Raw genomic sequence first — 16,618 nt, 5'->3', positions numbered from 1 at the left:
TCATCTTTACAGGTTTTGCTCCTGTAATCCCATCCTCAAACGTAGCTTCTGCAGCTGCTACTGCTACTGCTACTGCTGCTGCTGCTGCTGTTGAAGAACCAGAAACCCAGACAGGCTTCCCAGCAGATGTCGACGAAGCATCTGTGACCACCACGCTCGTTCCCGAAGAGGAAGAAGCCCTCGAGGAAACGACAACCGATTCTACCTTCCCCTCCTTCTTCAGTGGGGAAGCAACCACCTTCGTCCCTCCTTCGGAGTGCCCCGAGCTCCAGTGTCTGGACGGCACATGCCTTGCGCTGAACCAGCTGAACGACGGCGTGAACGACTGTCCAGACGGCACTGACGAACAAGACTTCGGTTCTCTCTTCTAATGTTTCGGCTGCTTTCTTCAACTCCATGTCTCGTCTCCGGATCTCTGATGTGCCTCCATGTCGCGATTCCGATTTTGCAGAAGATCGTGTAAACCAAACTTACGGGAGCTGTAATTTTAACCGTTACTGTACTTTTTTTTAAATGTATTCCAGTCTCTTATAGAAAGATGACTATGTAATTTGAACTGTAATTTCGAAGGAATTCAAGTGTGTAGCATTCCAGTAGATGTAATGCAATGATGCCAAGTGTATATATATATATATATATATATATATATATATATATATATATATATATATATATACATATATATATATATAATATATATATATATATATATATATATATATTATATATATATATATATATGGTATCCCAGATTCAGAAAATTTAGTTCAAACAAACAAACAGACTCCATAATTAGTGTGTTCTGGTATTAGGATTTTATTAATATATAGTCTTCTGCTACACCCAATGTCCGAAATTGGAAAAAAATAATTTTATATTTAATCTTTAAAAATTTGTAAATTAATTTGGTAAGGTGTTGTGAAGCCAATCCGTCCACAGTTATGTATACGCAAATACTTATATGTATATATAAGTATACATTACTTATGCAGACATATATTGATTGTATATACATAAATAAACGCGTAGAGTGTCTATATACACGTATATATACATGTATATCTCTATACAGATGTATAAATACGTCGTATATATGAATATATCGTAATAGTCATTATAAATGTACACGTATTTCTTTAAACTAGTGATATATAAATGTACCATACATTTTATATGTACATCTCTTTTGTAAATAGTTTTTTAAAACTCCCCTTCGTCTATTTTTCTCTCAGATCTCTAAAAACTTTTTCTCATTTTTCAAGTAACTGAATGTTGATTATACATTTTATTTTTCATTTCTCTATCCATCTCCGTCCAATGCTCCGTTTCAAATAAAGACAATGAAGGAGAGAGAGAGAGAGAGAGAGAGAGAGAGGATCTGCATAAGCTCCCTCTCTCAATGTAGACCAACAGAGAGAGACAGACAGACAGACAGAGAGGGAGAGGTAGAACTTGCAGTTAGGCTGCATATACTCCCTCTCAATAGGTTCGTGGGTCACAATGATACTCGAGACACCAACAGAGTGAGCGAGTTATAGTACTAATAGAGCTTTATGTCACCAGTCCCAGATGCGATCAGGAGTTAAAACTCAAACAAAAGTCCGTGCGAGGTTTAAGAAGTGAGGTTAAACCAGTGGAACCCTGAGTTATTCGTAACGTTAAACCAATCATATTTATTTTTTATTTATAACTGTATTACTATTGGGTAGGACTTTCCCCTCCCCCCTCCCGCCCCCCTCCTCGAACCTCCGTGAAATTCCAAATTTTAAAGTCAGGCTGTTCGTGTTGCCATGTCTAGGCCTATTTGAATTTAACGGGGGTGTGTTCGTTGTTAGGCCTATATAATAACCGCTTTGCCGCTGTGAAATATAGCGGAACATTTTGCAAGAAACTATAGATGTCTTCGTCTTTATCCCCATTTTCATGCTTGTATTGTATATATCGAAGTATTAAGAATATTATGACTTTCAAAGTCGAAATTCCAACGCGATTCCTAAGTGTGTAAAACGTCAGACTTTAAAAAATAATTTTATAATTGTAAAATTTTGATTATTCACTCCTTTGTTCCTTATAGACGTGGCTGTAATACATACTATATATATCTCGTAGGTGTGCCTGGCTGTCTGCGAAGCAGACTAATGTCTGTATTATTATTAATTTTTTTTGTAAATATCTAAAAAAATAAACATTTGAATGGGTATTAATCGTTCTGTAGGAACACGAGAATTGTCAATCGGTCTTCATCATGTCAAGTCAATAACCTTCTTCTCTCTTTTTTTAACTATACTACGATTTCACTTCTCGTTCCTTTGTGATCAAGAGGTAGCTGTATAAAAAATATTTTTACCCCAAAATAAACGGAAAAGTTATGTGTGTGCTTTTTTTTGTGTATGCTTGCCTTTTAGAAGTTTGAGGTGTACTTGATGTATATATAGCCTTGAACTGGTGTGAGCTGGTAGTGTTAAGATTCATTTTAGTTCAATGTCACGTACACTTTTAACAGTTTTTGAACTGCCTGGGACAATGCAGAACATTGCAAAAGTTTCGTCTAAGATGTGGCATTGTCCCTGGAAAGATAGCGTGAAAGGAAAAACTAAAAGAAACTGTAAATACTGGAAAACAAGGCGGAAAAGGCTTGGGACAGAACAGAACAACTGGTAGGCTACCTATAGGCCTACTTCAGAAGCATTAATAAAATAACACTACAGGAGACCGGAGCTTCTTTAACAGTGAGAAATAATTCAAGAACGAAAAGAGAACATATTCCATAGTCCTAACGGTTTCTGTACAAGCTTAATGTGAATTTATGTCCATTAAACAAACTAAATTCTGCATCCGAGAGGTAGTTTATTCTCAAGATGTCTACATTTAAACTATTCATTAAAACCTATTGTGGTTGATTTAGTGCTGTGACACAAACTCTTTATGAAATAAAGTTGATGTTGGTCTAAAGTACTCAGCCTAATAAACTCTGTAAATGAACTAAAGCGAACGTAGTGGATGTGCAGTCAGTAACATTGGTAAGTCAGTGGACCACCACACGCCTGGGAAAAAGGGTAAGTTGGAAGACTCCAGCTGGTAGGTAATTAAAGGTGTAGGGTAAAAAAAAAGGCGGGGAAAGAAATGTCACCTTGTAGTACTACTAGGTAATGACGATCATAATTGTTAGGACGAGCATATTTAAATACATGGTCGGATATAGTCTTTATTGTGAATCCCGATACAGCCGCCAAGGAGCAGCACGGCGGGGCCATCACAACACAACAACGGGCCGAGAACTCAAAAACAAAAGACGTTCATGGCAGGGAATAGAATCAGAATTAACAAGGATTACCTTTTATTTAATCTAAAACTCTAAATCCCTTATCCCTAGAAAAGCAATAATATTCCAATTTAAAACATCAGAACATTAAATGAATCAATACTTCTTCAAAATACTGAACAATTCTGAAAACAAACCAACATGATCAATACAGCATACTTGTATATATTTATAAATCAAATCGATCTGGAGGTTTACTTATTCGACTGGATCGCCTTAACATTGGTGGTTGTACTGAACATTCACTATCATTATTTACAGTTACTTCTATGGGTTCTTCAGCCCCACTATTATCACATGGTACATTAGTGTCTGAAATGAAAGCACTAGAATCACTCAAATTTACAGATGGCTTAGAATTATTGGATAACACTTCTTTATTGGACTGGTTAAAGTCACCCATACATCTATGGATAATCTGATCTGCATGTCTTGTCCAAATAATATTACCAAAACTCTGTACTTCCACCTTATAATTTCTCAACCCAAGTACTTCCACAATATTTCCTTCCACCCATGGTGAACCTTTCCCAAAATTTCGAACAAACAGAGCATCATTGACTTTATACAATTTAACAACACAACAACGGGCCGAGAACTCAAAAACAAAAGACGTTCACGCCAGGGAATAGAATCAGAATTAACAAAGATTACCTTTTTTTATCTAAAACTCTACAATAATGATATTCTAATAGTTGAGTGGTACCTGAATGAACGCAAAACGTACGTCTTTGTAGGCCTATGCTCGATATATACAAGACCACATTGAATATGTTTGAAGAACTGTCTAGCCAAGAAAGATTGGTGTATAATCTCGAGTAGTTTTCATGTTGTACCATAAATGGTAAACAATCTAGTTCATCATTATCACCCAGATGATGAGGAAAACGACCAGCTTTTTAGAATAAAGAAGAAATGCATTCTTAAGGATCTTGTAGACCAGTACCTCACCAATAATTTCTATCTAGAATTAGTATTGAAGCCAAGGATGAAATGCTATTTCGATGGACAACTTGACAGATCAGCAGCTTACAGGAGGGAAAATCGTGGTACAGTAAGTTCCAAAACTGAAGCGACAAATTTCAGAGAATTTCGTTTGAAATTTACTAACTGGCAACTACAACTCGTAGCTGAAAAATATATTTTTTTCTACAGTGAAAGCTCTATCAAGCAAAATAAAGTTAACATATGGTGCACAAATATCAAATCTATGATATTTATAACAATCATAAGAAAAAATTACGGTAATAGTAATTATTCTTAAAGTATAGCAATTACTTCAAACTATAAAAACTAAACTTTGACATTCTCGTTCAACACAGGATTACCAACATTACCAGTGTATATTTCGAGCAATGTGGAAACAAATTTTTAATATTATAGTGTATTATCAATTATTTTAGCGAAGATGCATAGAACCATGCAAGTATCAATAGAATGTGAAGGGAAAATCTCCACGACATTAAACATAATCAACCATGAATGCACTAGATTCAATAGAGAAGTTGATTGTGGTTGATAGTTCTGATTCTAGCTTCTAGGACCGAGCATAAAACACCATCTTCGTGAAAGGCTCTAACTGCTGCGGCTACCTTCAGGTGACTAGGCCCTAGTTCCGGGCATTGCAATGCTTACGATGCAGGGCCACTGTCTGATATTTAAGCAGAGATAGAACCTTTAGGACCGATACCAGGACCTGTCCTTGCACCTGGGAAACGGACTCGCTATACTAAAAATATGAAAGACGGTGGCAAGCAACCAGAACACCCGTAAATATCACCACCTGGTTAAGTAGGGAGACGACAGACCCCAACCACCCCTCCCCCCCTCTACCTCTACCTCTACCCACAATACTAACTCCACCTTTTTCACTTCAACCTTTTACCTCAAATCTTCGAATCATATCCCAACCGCGAAATTTAAGACTTATCTGCGCAAGTGGGCGTATCATAAGAGAGTGATATCACCCAAATTCATATTTCCACGGACAACCAGTAATCAGTTCAATCCAGTCAAGCATTATTGTATAACAGAAATTTGTGAGTTTTTTTCTAGTATATATATAATATATCTATATATATAGTAATAATATAAGATATAAAGAAGCACCCGAGCATGACCAATAGGCCTAGTGCTTGATTCTTAAAACAGAGCTCTGGTTATTCCTGACTATACTGTTTTTTTTTTTTTTTTCATCTGTCCACCGCCTGTGGTGTTTTTGTATGGTAACACTGCGTCCCGGGCTTTAGATAGTTACACTAATTGTAAGTTTTAGGTAAATAAAAGGATATCTGGGTGTACATTTGTAACTGAAAAGTGTTTTAATAATTTACTGTATGCGAATTACACCGTTAATATTCGAAATAGGATATTATTATAATCGTTGTATGTAAGCCTGGGATGCAGTGTTACCATACAAAAACACCACAGGCGGATGGACAGATGAAAAAAAAAACAGAGTATAGATACAAAGGACCTGAGAGAGAGAGAGAGCATAACAGGAGATACTCGAATTAAAATAGTGCTTGCCAAGCATATTCACACTCCGGATCGTATGGACAAGAATAGTCTCACTTATGTGCTGAGAAAAAAGGTGGAAACCTACGAAAATACTTGTTTGGTGCGACCCTGAACGCAATTCCACGTGCAAAAATTTGTACAATTGAGAAATTCGATGAAATTATTAACTAACAAGCTGGGAAATATATTTCCTTGATTCTTGACATAGGCGTAACCAATGCTAAACGCGCATATAACTTGGATTTGGTTTTTTTTTTACACCAACTTGTGTCTTATTTACATTTCATTTAATCAGATGCTAAACTTCTCTGTGTTTTATCAAAAGAAAACATAATAACTTTCGATATAACTCTATAAAAGTAGAAAGTTAATTTACAAATATTAGGCCAATGCTTATGTACTTGGTTCCTGCTGCCACTCTATGGTGAACACTTGATATCACACTTTTGAGACCCGCAGATGTTTCTCTGGGAAAAATTTTATTTTTCTTTTAATAAACAATTATTGAACTAACATTGGTCATTCACTGGGGAAATACTTTGTGCGCTTATACAGTTAATCACTGATACGTATTATCAGATAAATAGGGTGACAACAATTGGAATAAAATATACTAACTGGCAAATCCATAAGTTTCTAAAGAAGTACGATCAATTCTGAGATTTGTCGCTTCACTTCTGGAACTTGCTGTACTAAAGTAGTATTGTCATCTGCGACACATGACCTAATATATATATATATATATATATATATATATTATATATATATATAATATATATATAATATATATATATATATACACACACACAATAAGAGTGCATTATTTACAATACTAGACCTATATGGATTGCTTGATACGATAGTATCTCAAAACGAACAGATGGTTTAAGAGGTAAGTGACTTTTAAGAATTGAATATGTAGAGGTGCGCAGAAAATAAATAAGAATGCTAAGAGGAGTACCTCAAGGTCTTATGCTGTGACAGGCATTATTTAGTAGGCAGAGTAGCTTATGCTATCAAATAATCGTTCCATTAAAAGACTACGAAACTAAGTATAAGTTTTTACGGTACATAATCTTACCTGGTTAAGGACATCGCTGAAGATATGACCCAAAACATGGACCATAATGGGATGAAATAAATAAATAAATAGAAAAATAAATGCAGATAAAACAAAATGTAGCTATATGTTAGTAGGGTCAAAAAAATTGACTCCAAAACAATAAAAACAGAAATACAGTTTGGTACAGAAGTTCTAAGAGAGAAGATAGTGAGGAGCTTTCTATATCAAAATAGCAGAGACAGAAAGACAGTTAACACACTGAAAGGTAAGGATAGCGAGGAGCTTCTGGACAATAACTGATATCTAAAACAGAGCACATCCTAAATTTAAAAGCAATACGCTATAAAAACCAACGTAGCATTCACAAAGAAATACTAAACTAAGGATAGTAGGTCTAAATGATTGTGCGAAAGTATTTATTAATTACATCAATAGACTAATCTAATGCAACCGTCTCTATAAGAGTTCACCAAATTATCTACAGAATAAGGCAGAAGATTTAACTAACAGAGTCCAAATTCGTCATGAATTAATACATATTCCGCTAGATACAGTCACAACCCGTCCAAATTGAGCTTTATTTGAACAACGCTGGACATTGAAATACAAGTTTTAAACATTTCTTTCCATGAGCGGTAACTAAACTATTAGCGAAGTTACCCCAAGAACATAGAAGGTGCGAGAACTTACTACCAATTAATATCATTGTTATATTTTTCAGAACCCAATTCATATAAGTCTTATCAATTCAAAAAACAGTTACAGCAAAGAACATTTATTCGAGAAAACCATAAGCTATTGATAGATAGAACGCAGTTAAGTCTGAAATTCTGAACGAATGGCCTTGATTGCATAGCAGTCTTACATGTAGTGCTCAGCAAACTTCTTCTTCTTTGTTTTGGTAAGAAATCGCTGAGTCAACAAGTTTTGCGCTGTCAAGAGTTCCAGCAGTAGTGTTTTTCACATGTACACACTCCCACACCCACTTAATACGAATAGGTATGGGTCTACCTATATTCCTTCTCTTAAAACATTCCACATTTTCCACGATACGCCATATAACCTTCACAGCGCAAATGTGACAGGTTTTCCAATAACACGATTTATGACATGGCCAGCCAAATGCTGAGTCGTACCAATACCGAAATATCATTGGTTAATGTCATTATGGCGTTTTTATGTTGAATTTTTAGCTTTTTAAAGTGTTTTAAAGAAGTAATGATCGTTTGAAAAGGTAGGGAATAAATGGAAGAGTAGGATTTCGAAATAATAAGTTAATTTGTTGCGCGCTACAAGGAACCATTATCGCGATGCTGACACGACATGAGTGAGCAGGGCCTTGTGCATTACTCGAAGAATCAGACAAAACAATGGATGAAGATGTTTTTTATAAGTCAGAAATTAAGATATGTTGTATATGTCCGAAAAAAACGATTTTGACACGACCAGCATGTAGTTATTTTCAGCCAATTTATAATAAGTATTCCTATGGCAACACTGTTCAGCTGGTCTGGTACTATCGCCGTTTGTCATGTTCCAAGAACTATCAGCTGATCCTGTCCGATTCCTTCGGTTTCTTGCATGCGTCGTCACTTTTGTTCCCGGAAATAACGAGATTTATAGCCTGGCTTCTGATAGATCATATTATTAATCTAATTAAATTATTTTTAAATAAAGAGATAAACTGGAAATAATATAATTGCTTCTAAATATTGTATTTTTTTAATACTGTCAGTTCGAGTCTAAGTCGAGGAAGCCATTCGGACGCGAGTACAACAACAAAAGTCATGGACTGCAGCTGTGTTACATTTATTCTTTCGTCCGTTTTATGTCTCCTTTTACCTCAGGTACGGGTTTAAGCCATTTTTATGAGTAGTTTAAGTTCCGATGCACGTTTTAAATGCGTAATATAAGACTTTCGGGACAATTTAGCTGAGTATTTGACGTGTATTCGCGTAGGTATTTCCGCCTACGATCAACCTATGTTGTGATGTAGAATACGAACCAAGACATTACTATTATCTATATTATTACGGTTATTATATTATTTATAACCATTTCTATTTATAACATAGATTTTTAGTAGGTTTAGGCTATTTTACAACTTCCTTAGGCTACTAGGTAGGTAGCCATAGGTAGCTCAGGACCATAGGATTAGGCTAGGTAATATTAGGCTGGTCCAGCTATCGATACAAACCAGGCCAGGTCATTTTTGGTAATTAGGAACCAGATTCAAACATTGGTAACATTTTAAGAATTGTATTGCTGTTTTTTTTTTTATATCTATAGTAGCCTAGGCTGCTAGCCTATTTTTTGAGGTTTCAAAGACCTTGGCCCGCATTATCCATCGGAAACTGCGTTAGATTTTACTCAATATCATTATCTCATCATGGACTCGAAAATATGATTTACTAAGTTTTACTGTCCTTTAAATATAATTTTACTATGTTTAACTGTATCCTTTGGATATAGTTTTACCATGCATGTTTTACCGTGTCCTTTAAATATGGTTTTACTAAGTAGCCTATGTTTTAGTGTGTCCTTTAAATGTAGTTTTTCTGCGTATGTTTCTCTGTGTCCTTTAAATATAATTTTACTTTAACTGTGACCTTTGATTATAATTTTACTACGTATGTTTTATTGTGTCCTTTTGAATATAATTTTACTATGTTTTACTGTGTCCTTTAAATATAATTTTACTATGTTTTACTGCATCCTTTAAAAATATCATTTACCTATGTTTTAATGTGTGCTCTAGGGTAAACATTTCTGAAGTTCGTTTCTCTTACTGTTTGGAAGTTGTAATTTGATGACAACACCAATCTCTTGAGTACTGTGTTCAGTATCAGCCCCGTTGGAATGAATAGTAGGTATTTCTAAGTCAAAGGTAAATTTTAGGTTAGTTACATCCGGCCGACAAAAACTTAACATTAAATTGTTAATAAGCAACTAAAATACGATAGGAAACTGCAATTTCCAAAGAAATACCCGCCGTGTCTCTATTACTTAGATTAACCAAACCAAATAGTAAAACATAAGGTGGTTAATATCTTGGTTAAAGTAAATTTGCAATTAGAGCACGAGTTTCTTAATAATCTTGTCAAGGAGACTTAGGATTCAGCATAAGCTAAAAGTTCCAGTGTAAAATTATTTTTTTAAGTAAAATAATACTGAAACTGCTTCATCAAGCCATTAACCTTCTTACGACTTAACAGTTTGGAAGACCTCAGTGGTAAAAAATGAGAGTTTTTCAGGTAGAAAAAGCTTAAAACAAATTTTACAGTATGGACATGGTTATCACTTGAGCACTTTTTAACCTAGAGACTATGGTGCAGGGTTGTAGAGGACTGAACTAGCCTAATGTCCAAGCTTGACTTTAGAAGGCAATAAAATATATGCGAGTGATATATGAAAGGAAACTTTTCTTTTTCAACATCATGAAATGACAAAACTACCTCCCCCTGTATTTGCCACAGTTCCAGATGGCTAGGTAGTATAGGGTGAAGGGGTAATTACTTAACATTTCATGCCTGATGTAGCAGGTAGAAGATGAAAATGACAGCATCTGCTCTCCTCTTCTTGAACGTTGTTCCTGTATAACCTAAGTAAAGCCTCTTTTTTTATGAGAACAAGAAATCTGTATGGTGCACAGGGTTGTACTTTATTTTGTGTTTTCACATGGCAAACTTCACAACTCTTGTTGCTATAATGTATTAAAACCAACCTTACTTCATAAGAATACAGTATTGCATTGCACTGCAGTTTTGTAACTCGTACCAATCTGTATTCATCTGCTCATCTGTACACTTCACGTGATCGTAATGTTACCTTGAACTAACTTTATGTAATTGAAATGTTACAACGGCAGATGTTCTTGAAACTTCTGGCACACTTGTTTAAGTTTTAAATTCTATTTCTTCAGTACACATATAATACTCTCTGCTTTTCAGTAGTATATAACTTTTATGCTTAAATGGTAATGTTTTTATCTCAAGTTAACACTACTGTATATTGTAACTGTCTTTTATTCTGTAGGCATACGGAGGAGATATTCCAATATGTGGGATACTTAACACTCGGCCAAATGGAACCAGTGCATCATCCGAGAAGTATTGCATATCATTCTACAGAGATATAACATCTCTCCCCAGCGATGACAAGACTGCGGTATGTTGTATTTAATGGTTGTAATTCAACTTATTTTAGAGGTTTAATTAGACTATTATCATAGTATATATTGTCTTAGGAGATAGTATTTAGTTTACCACAGTGCCTAAAATCCTTGATGCAGTTGTAACCAGTTTTAAAAATCCCTCTTTAGTGTAAAATTCCAGGACAGTCCTGAAGGTATAGTATTATCGTACCCTAACTGTAGCTCTTGGTTCTGCGCTAAGTGTAGGAGCAAAATAATGCCAACGGTATTTGTAAAACTATTAGAATATTGTATACAACTTGTTAAGAGTAACTCAGAAACACATATGCAGTTACTTTGAAAAACATTCAAACTTTGGCCTGATTTTCCTTTGAATTTGTGGGTTTTATCCAAATTGTTCATAATTAAAAGTATATATATGTGGAAAAAGATACACATTTTAGGCAGTGCGTATAGCTTTTATTTTTATATTCTCTAGTATGATCGTTGAACATTTTGGTCAGTAATAGTTGTAAATATAGTTAGTACTGTTATATTGTATAGTATATGGTATCTTCTATTTTGAAGTAATGTACTGCCCATTAACTCCAAAAAAGTAATTAGAACGGTAATTCTTGCCCTCATTCCTTGTACTTTTGTAAGTTTGGAAATAAAGGTTTGGTATTACAGTGTTTTAGGATCGGTGTTCTTATTCTGATTTATTTTTCACGTTTCATCACATCCAGTAAGGAGATGGTTGCAGTAAAGCTGCATCACTTGAATAATTTGTAAAAATGGTGATGAATGAAGTATTTACTGTATTTCTAATAAGGGGGAATTAGTACCTATAAGAGGTGAAGGATTATTTAAATTGTGAATCGTCTTTTGGGAGCTTAGAAAATGAAAAGAGTGAATACACTGTATACAGTTGACCACAGTTATTTGCTGGGGATCCTCTTAGAACTGTCTATTTAGATAGATCAAGCCCCCCAAAAAAACTAAAATGGCTTATACCCAAGTATCTTAATGGTTTTACCATAAAAAAAAAGTGCATTAGTCATGAAAATGATATGAAAATACTGTAATAAGTGAGTATATCTCGGTGAAAAATATTGCGAATGGGCGAATTTTCCACTAATAATGTATGTACCATATAAGTTCCACAGAGAAATTGTAATCAGTGAGTCCGTGAATCCAGAATTGTGAACAGGCAGAGGTCCATATTTCTTCTACTTTACATTAACTTATGGAGGATTTTATGAAGGCTATATGGAAGCAGGCTATCGCAGTAATCCTCATCATCAGAAAAATATCTGTAATATTCCCCATGAGTCAATAGCCTCTTATAGTACTTGCAATTAAATAGTGTCTGTACTCTTGTTCCCCAGGAATATTTCCAAATATCCGATGCCCTCGACTGGAACATCTGTAATGACACTGAACCTCCCCCTCACCTCGACTTAGAGAACCGCCTTATCTTTGTCTCATCGGAGAACAATTGCTCTGTAATGGAACGTGCTAGTATAGTGCAGGTATTGTAACTAGATGCTTTTCTCTGCTTATATGTACAGGATTGTTTGTTGAGTATCTTGTATCATAGATATTGTCAAGTTTGTAATGTATTACTCTTCAAGGTAAGACTAAACCAATGCTATTTTCTTGTTATAAAATTTTTTTTTTTTATGTTGAAGGGGCTGCATTAAGATTGCAGTTGGAGTCTAATGTCATTTCTCCTAAAGACACAGTTTATTATATTTAGTTTTGAACACGTTATCTTGAAATATCCATGAACTTGGCAAGTAAGTATTTTTTATTTAAATAAAAAAGGGCCTGTATGTGAAAGAAATAAAACCAAGGGAAGTAAAAAGTACTCAACAAATATGTGTATTGTATAATAGAGGAACACATGGTAATATGCAAAGAACTAATTTAAATTTATAGCATATTTGAGAGAGCGTATTTTGCATCAGTCATTTTAAAGTCAGAGCTGATGCAGAAATTTGATAGGTGATTTTGAAGTTTATTTGAAGTAGCAGTGCATATTGTGCTAAATGTACAAACTTCAGGAACCCCTTAAATTACCCTAATGCCTGTTTGAATGATCAGTTTTATAGCCTTGATCAAATTTGTACTAAAAGCCTTTTTGTTCCGATACGTAATACAAACCCTCGGTCCTTTAACAATAGGAAGGTAACTAGCGGCAGCTGGGGACGGTCGTAAGCTTCGAACAAGGGGGAGAACGGTAGTTAACTGCTTGTCCGGTCGTGCGCGCGCCGCGCACCCGGGCGGTGAAGAATCACTTTTGCTTTCGGCCGTGGTGTGACCAGGACGTGTTCGTCATCGCTCTGCCCGCTATTTTCGTCGTGTGCTTTGGATGTTACAATTTCTTCTGACTGGTTTGGTGTGTGGTCTTGAATGAAATTGTAAGTACTTTGTTTTTCATTTTTCATTGAGTGAAGATTAATTAAATCATGGATCAGAAGAGCTTCGCCGCGCCCACCAACTGCCCGTAGAGTGGGTCCCGGGTTGGAGGGGCGTAATGCGGCGGATTCCGCGGCTCTTACCCAGATATTGATCCTCATGAGTTATGTTTTCTGTGTCGGGGGCGAGAATGCCTCCCGAACCGAACCATGTGATGTATGTGTAAATTGGTCCGAGGCGCAGTGGGTGCTGTACGAGGGTAGGAAGAGGCGTAGGTTGACCAAGGAGTCGTCGGAAAGCTCTCCAGCGACTCCTTTGGTTACGGATACCTCGTCATTCCTTCCTGCCTCCAGCTCAGCCCCACGATTTGCGCCTTCCCCTGCTGGGGGGGTTTCGGAGTCCTTCTCCTCACTCGATCCGTCGAGTGTGGAGGAGGGTGCCCGATACCCGGATGTGCAATTGTATTCGGGGTCTTCCGTCCGCTCTGGGTGGGGTTCGTCCTCCCCCAGGCGGGTTGAGGGTGCCCCTCTAACTGACCCGACTGGTTCCTCCCTCAGGTGTGCCTTCTGTGAGTGACGACCTTGGACAGGTGTGGGCGTCGTTGGGACTGCAGGGGCGCCCCCAGTATCCAGGGCTTTGATTCAACAACGGCTAGCGGGGTCGGCAGTGGTAACTCATGGTGTGGTTACAACTACGACCAATACAGTGTCAACACCAGCGTACGCCGCCCCTCCTCATGTGGTGTATACGCAACACATTGCGTCAGTGACTCAACGGCGTCAATTCAAATGCCGATCGCTGCCGTGCCTAAGAGGGGCGTGCCGCCGCCACCTGGGTTTTATGTGCTGCCGACGCCCGACTTTCGCTGCCCCAAAAGTTCGACCCTGGATCTACCGCCCGTCCCAATGATGAGTTGGCTGAGATGGAGAGGTCTGTGACGCCGGATTATGCTGCCGTACCTGCCGTACCTGCAGCGAGTGTTGCTGGCCCAGCCCCTCGCGCCGCTCCTACGAAGCGCGCGGTGCGGGACTCTAATGTTGATGTTGCTGCTGGTGCTGGTCCTGCTGGTGCTGGTCCTATTGGTGCTGGTCCTGCTGCTGCTGGTCCTGCTGGTGCTGGTCCTGCTGGTGCTGGTCCTGATGGTGCTGTCCTGCTGCTGTGTTCCTGCCGCTCCTGCCGTGCCTGCCCTGCCCACGTCGCGTCTCGTCATGAGTGCTGCACGTCTCAGGTCTTTCCGGACAGGATCAGTCGGGCGTGTTGCTTCGGCAATTGGCCCGACTTTTCCGTGGATGGAAGACCTGACGTACGTCCTAGAGAGCTGACGAAGAAGAGGAAGAAAGAAGAAGGAGGGCGGTCCCGTCAAAAAGAAGAAGGAAAAGATGTCGGGCCGGGGCGTCTTCATCGTCTTCTTCGTCGTCTGTTGCCGCCTCTTCCCCTTCGCTTCTAAGGCTTCCAAGCCGAAGAAGAAGAAGGCTGCCTCCTCCCCCCCTAAGAAGGCTCCTACGGGACCTTCGAAGGGCCCGTCTCGCTCTGGCGTGACGGGGGGTGCTTCTGCTGGTCCTCCTGTTCCCTCGGGAACGGGGCCCGTCTCCTCTTCTGAGAAGAAGAAGAAGACGGGGACCAAGGATGTGCTGGCTACTGCTGGTACATCCGCGCCTGGTCTTAGTAGCACTGCTGCTAAGTCAGGTACCTGGCTCGACTTCTCGTTCGCGAGAAGGTCCGAGTGTACTCCTTCTCCTTCGGGCGACCGTGCAGCCAACGTCAAGACGCCTGAGCTTGCTCACCGTCACGACAGAGGCACGGAGCAGAAGACTGTCGAGAGTCGCGCAAGTGACGCTCGCCAGGCAGCCACGGCCGCTCTCGTAGCGACCAGCCGGTACCTCGGTTGACGTGACGGTCTCTGACCGGCCACGGGTTGAGGCTGAGAAGAGGTCCCCTCGACCAACGGCACCAGCTTCGGCTGGTACCAGCGGTTTGACGTGCGTGAGACGGCGGCACCGGTCTCACCGCGAAAGCGAGCTCTGCAGATCACCTGACCGCCGCTCCCAACAGGACCGGACGGAGACGGTGGCCAGCAGCAGCTCGTCTGACGCACGAGATCGGGGTCGACGTGCTCAGTCGAGCCGCTCGCCACAAGGTGAGCGGCACGACCAGGCCTGCAGTACGATCCCCACCGCGGGTTGGTGATCGGCTGCAGCCCCCCACGTACGCTGGTCCTGCCAGCGAACGGGGGGGGGGGAGCGTCAGGTCTGTCTATCCTATACCTTCAACTTCCTCGGGCTACACCGGAAGAGCGAGGTACCCAGGAGTGATCGTGAGAGGTGCGCCGCTCACGATCCCGCCACGACGCCGCACGAACCAGGCATGGTTGTAGGACCAGCCAGGTCGTACGCGCAAGTGGTTGGAGGCGACCGTCAGGGTCTGTTGCTGTTCCTCCTTCTGAAGGAGGAGGGTCTCGAGAGCTGCTCCTGTTGGAGGGACTGGACGGTCCTACTCCTCAGGACGCTGTAACTCCTGAGATCCAGAGGAACTTTTGCCCAGGTTATTAGCGCTGATTCGTCAGCACAACGACCTGGGGGAAGGATCGCCGCTACCACCATCTGAGCCCACGTCCCGGCTCGAGTCATTTTTGGGGCCCGAAGAGGGAACCCAAATTGACGGTGGGACTGCCGCGATCGGAGCTTGCAGACTCAGTCCTTGACCAGGTGGAGTATTTCGTCTCAGGACGGGAGGACTCACTTAAGTCAGGACGGTCTTCCAAGCTACTTTCCTCCTCCTCTGCAGCGACAGCGGAAGTTCTACGTGCCATCAGTAGATCCAATCCCGCCCAAAACAGGTTAACCCGGAGCTAGCTAGGCTAACTCCAGGTGTGTCCCTGCAGCAGCTCCTGTCAGAGAACCTATGGTTCTCGCAGCAGGAGGCACTGGGCTGGAAGCTACCGCTATGGCAGCTTTCCAGGCAGTCTCTTGGTTGGATCTGTGGTCCCTCACAGTATCCAAGGTCGCGGCCGACGCCGGGGGCGCTGCCCTCGAAGACGACCCCGACTTCAGGAGACTGTGCCAGTCTGGAGGTAGAGCCATCTCCTACCTCGCCCATCAGACGGCAAACCTGTGGGCCAACTTGGTTCTCCGTCGTAGGGACGCTGTCCTTACACGAGTAG

The 16,618-nt window shown here is 39.9% G+C and overlaps 1 protein-coding gene across 8 annotated transcripts in view; it reads left to right on the top strand.

The window, feature by feature from the left end:
- Positions 1-8,594: 8,594 nt before the first annotated feature.
- Positions 8,595-16,618, top strand: part of LOC135227106 (signal peptide peptidase-like 2B) — a 77,182-nt gene continuing 69,158 nt past the window's right edge. For 7 of the 8 annotated variants that reach the window (XM_064266994.1, XM_064266986.1, XM_064266978.1 and 4 more), the window contains exons 1-3: positions 8,595-8,752; positions 10,941-11,072; positions 12,426-12,569. In XM_064266994.1, the coding sequence (XP_064123064.1) occupies positions 8,693-8,752; positions 10,941-11,072; positions 12,426-12,569 (336 nt within the window). In that variant the 5' untranslated portion in view covers positions 8,595-8,692. The remainder of the gene's footprint in view (positions 8,753-10,940; positions 11,073-12,425; positions 12,570-16,618) is intronic. The other variant, XM_064267027.1, reaches the window with a different exon arrangement.

The sequence above is a fragment of the Macrobrachium nipponense genome, chromosome 20, assembly GCF_015104395.2.
Source record: "Macrobrachium nipponense isolate FS-2020 chromosome 20, ASM1510439v2, whole genome shotgun sequence".
NCBI classification, from domain to species: Eukaryota; Metazoa; Arthropoda; class Malacostraca; order Decapoda; family Palaemonidae; genus Macrobrachium; species Macrobrachium nipponense.
This window is presented reverse-complemented; position numbering and strand designations above follow the sequence as displayed.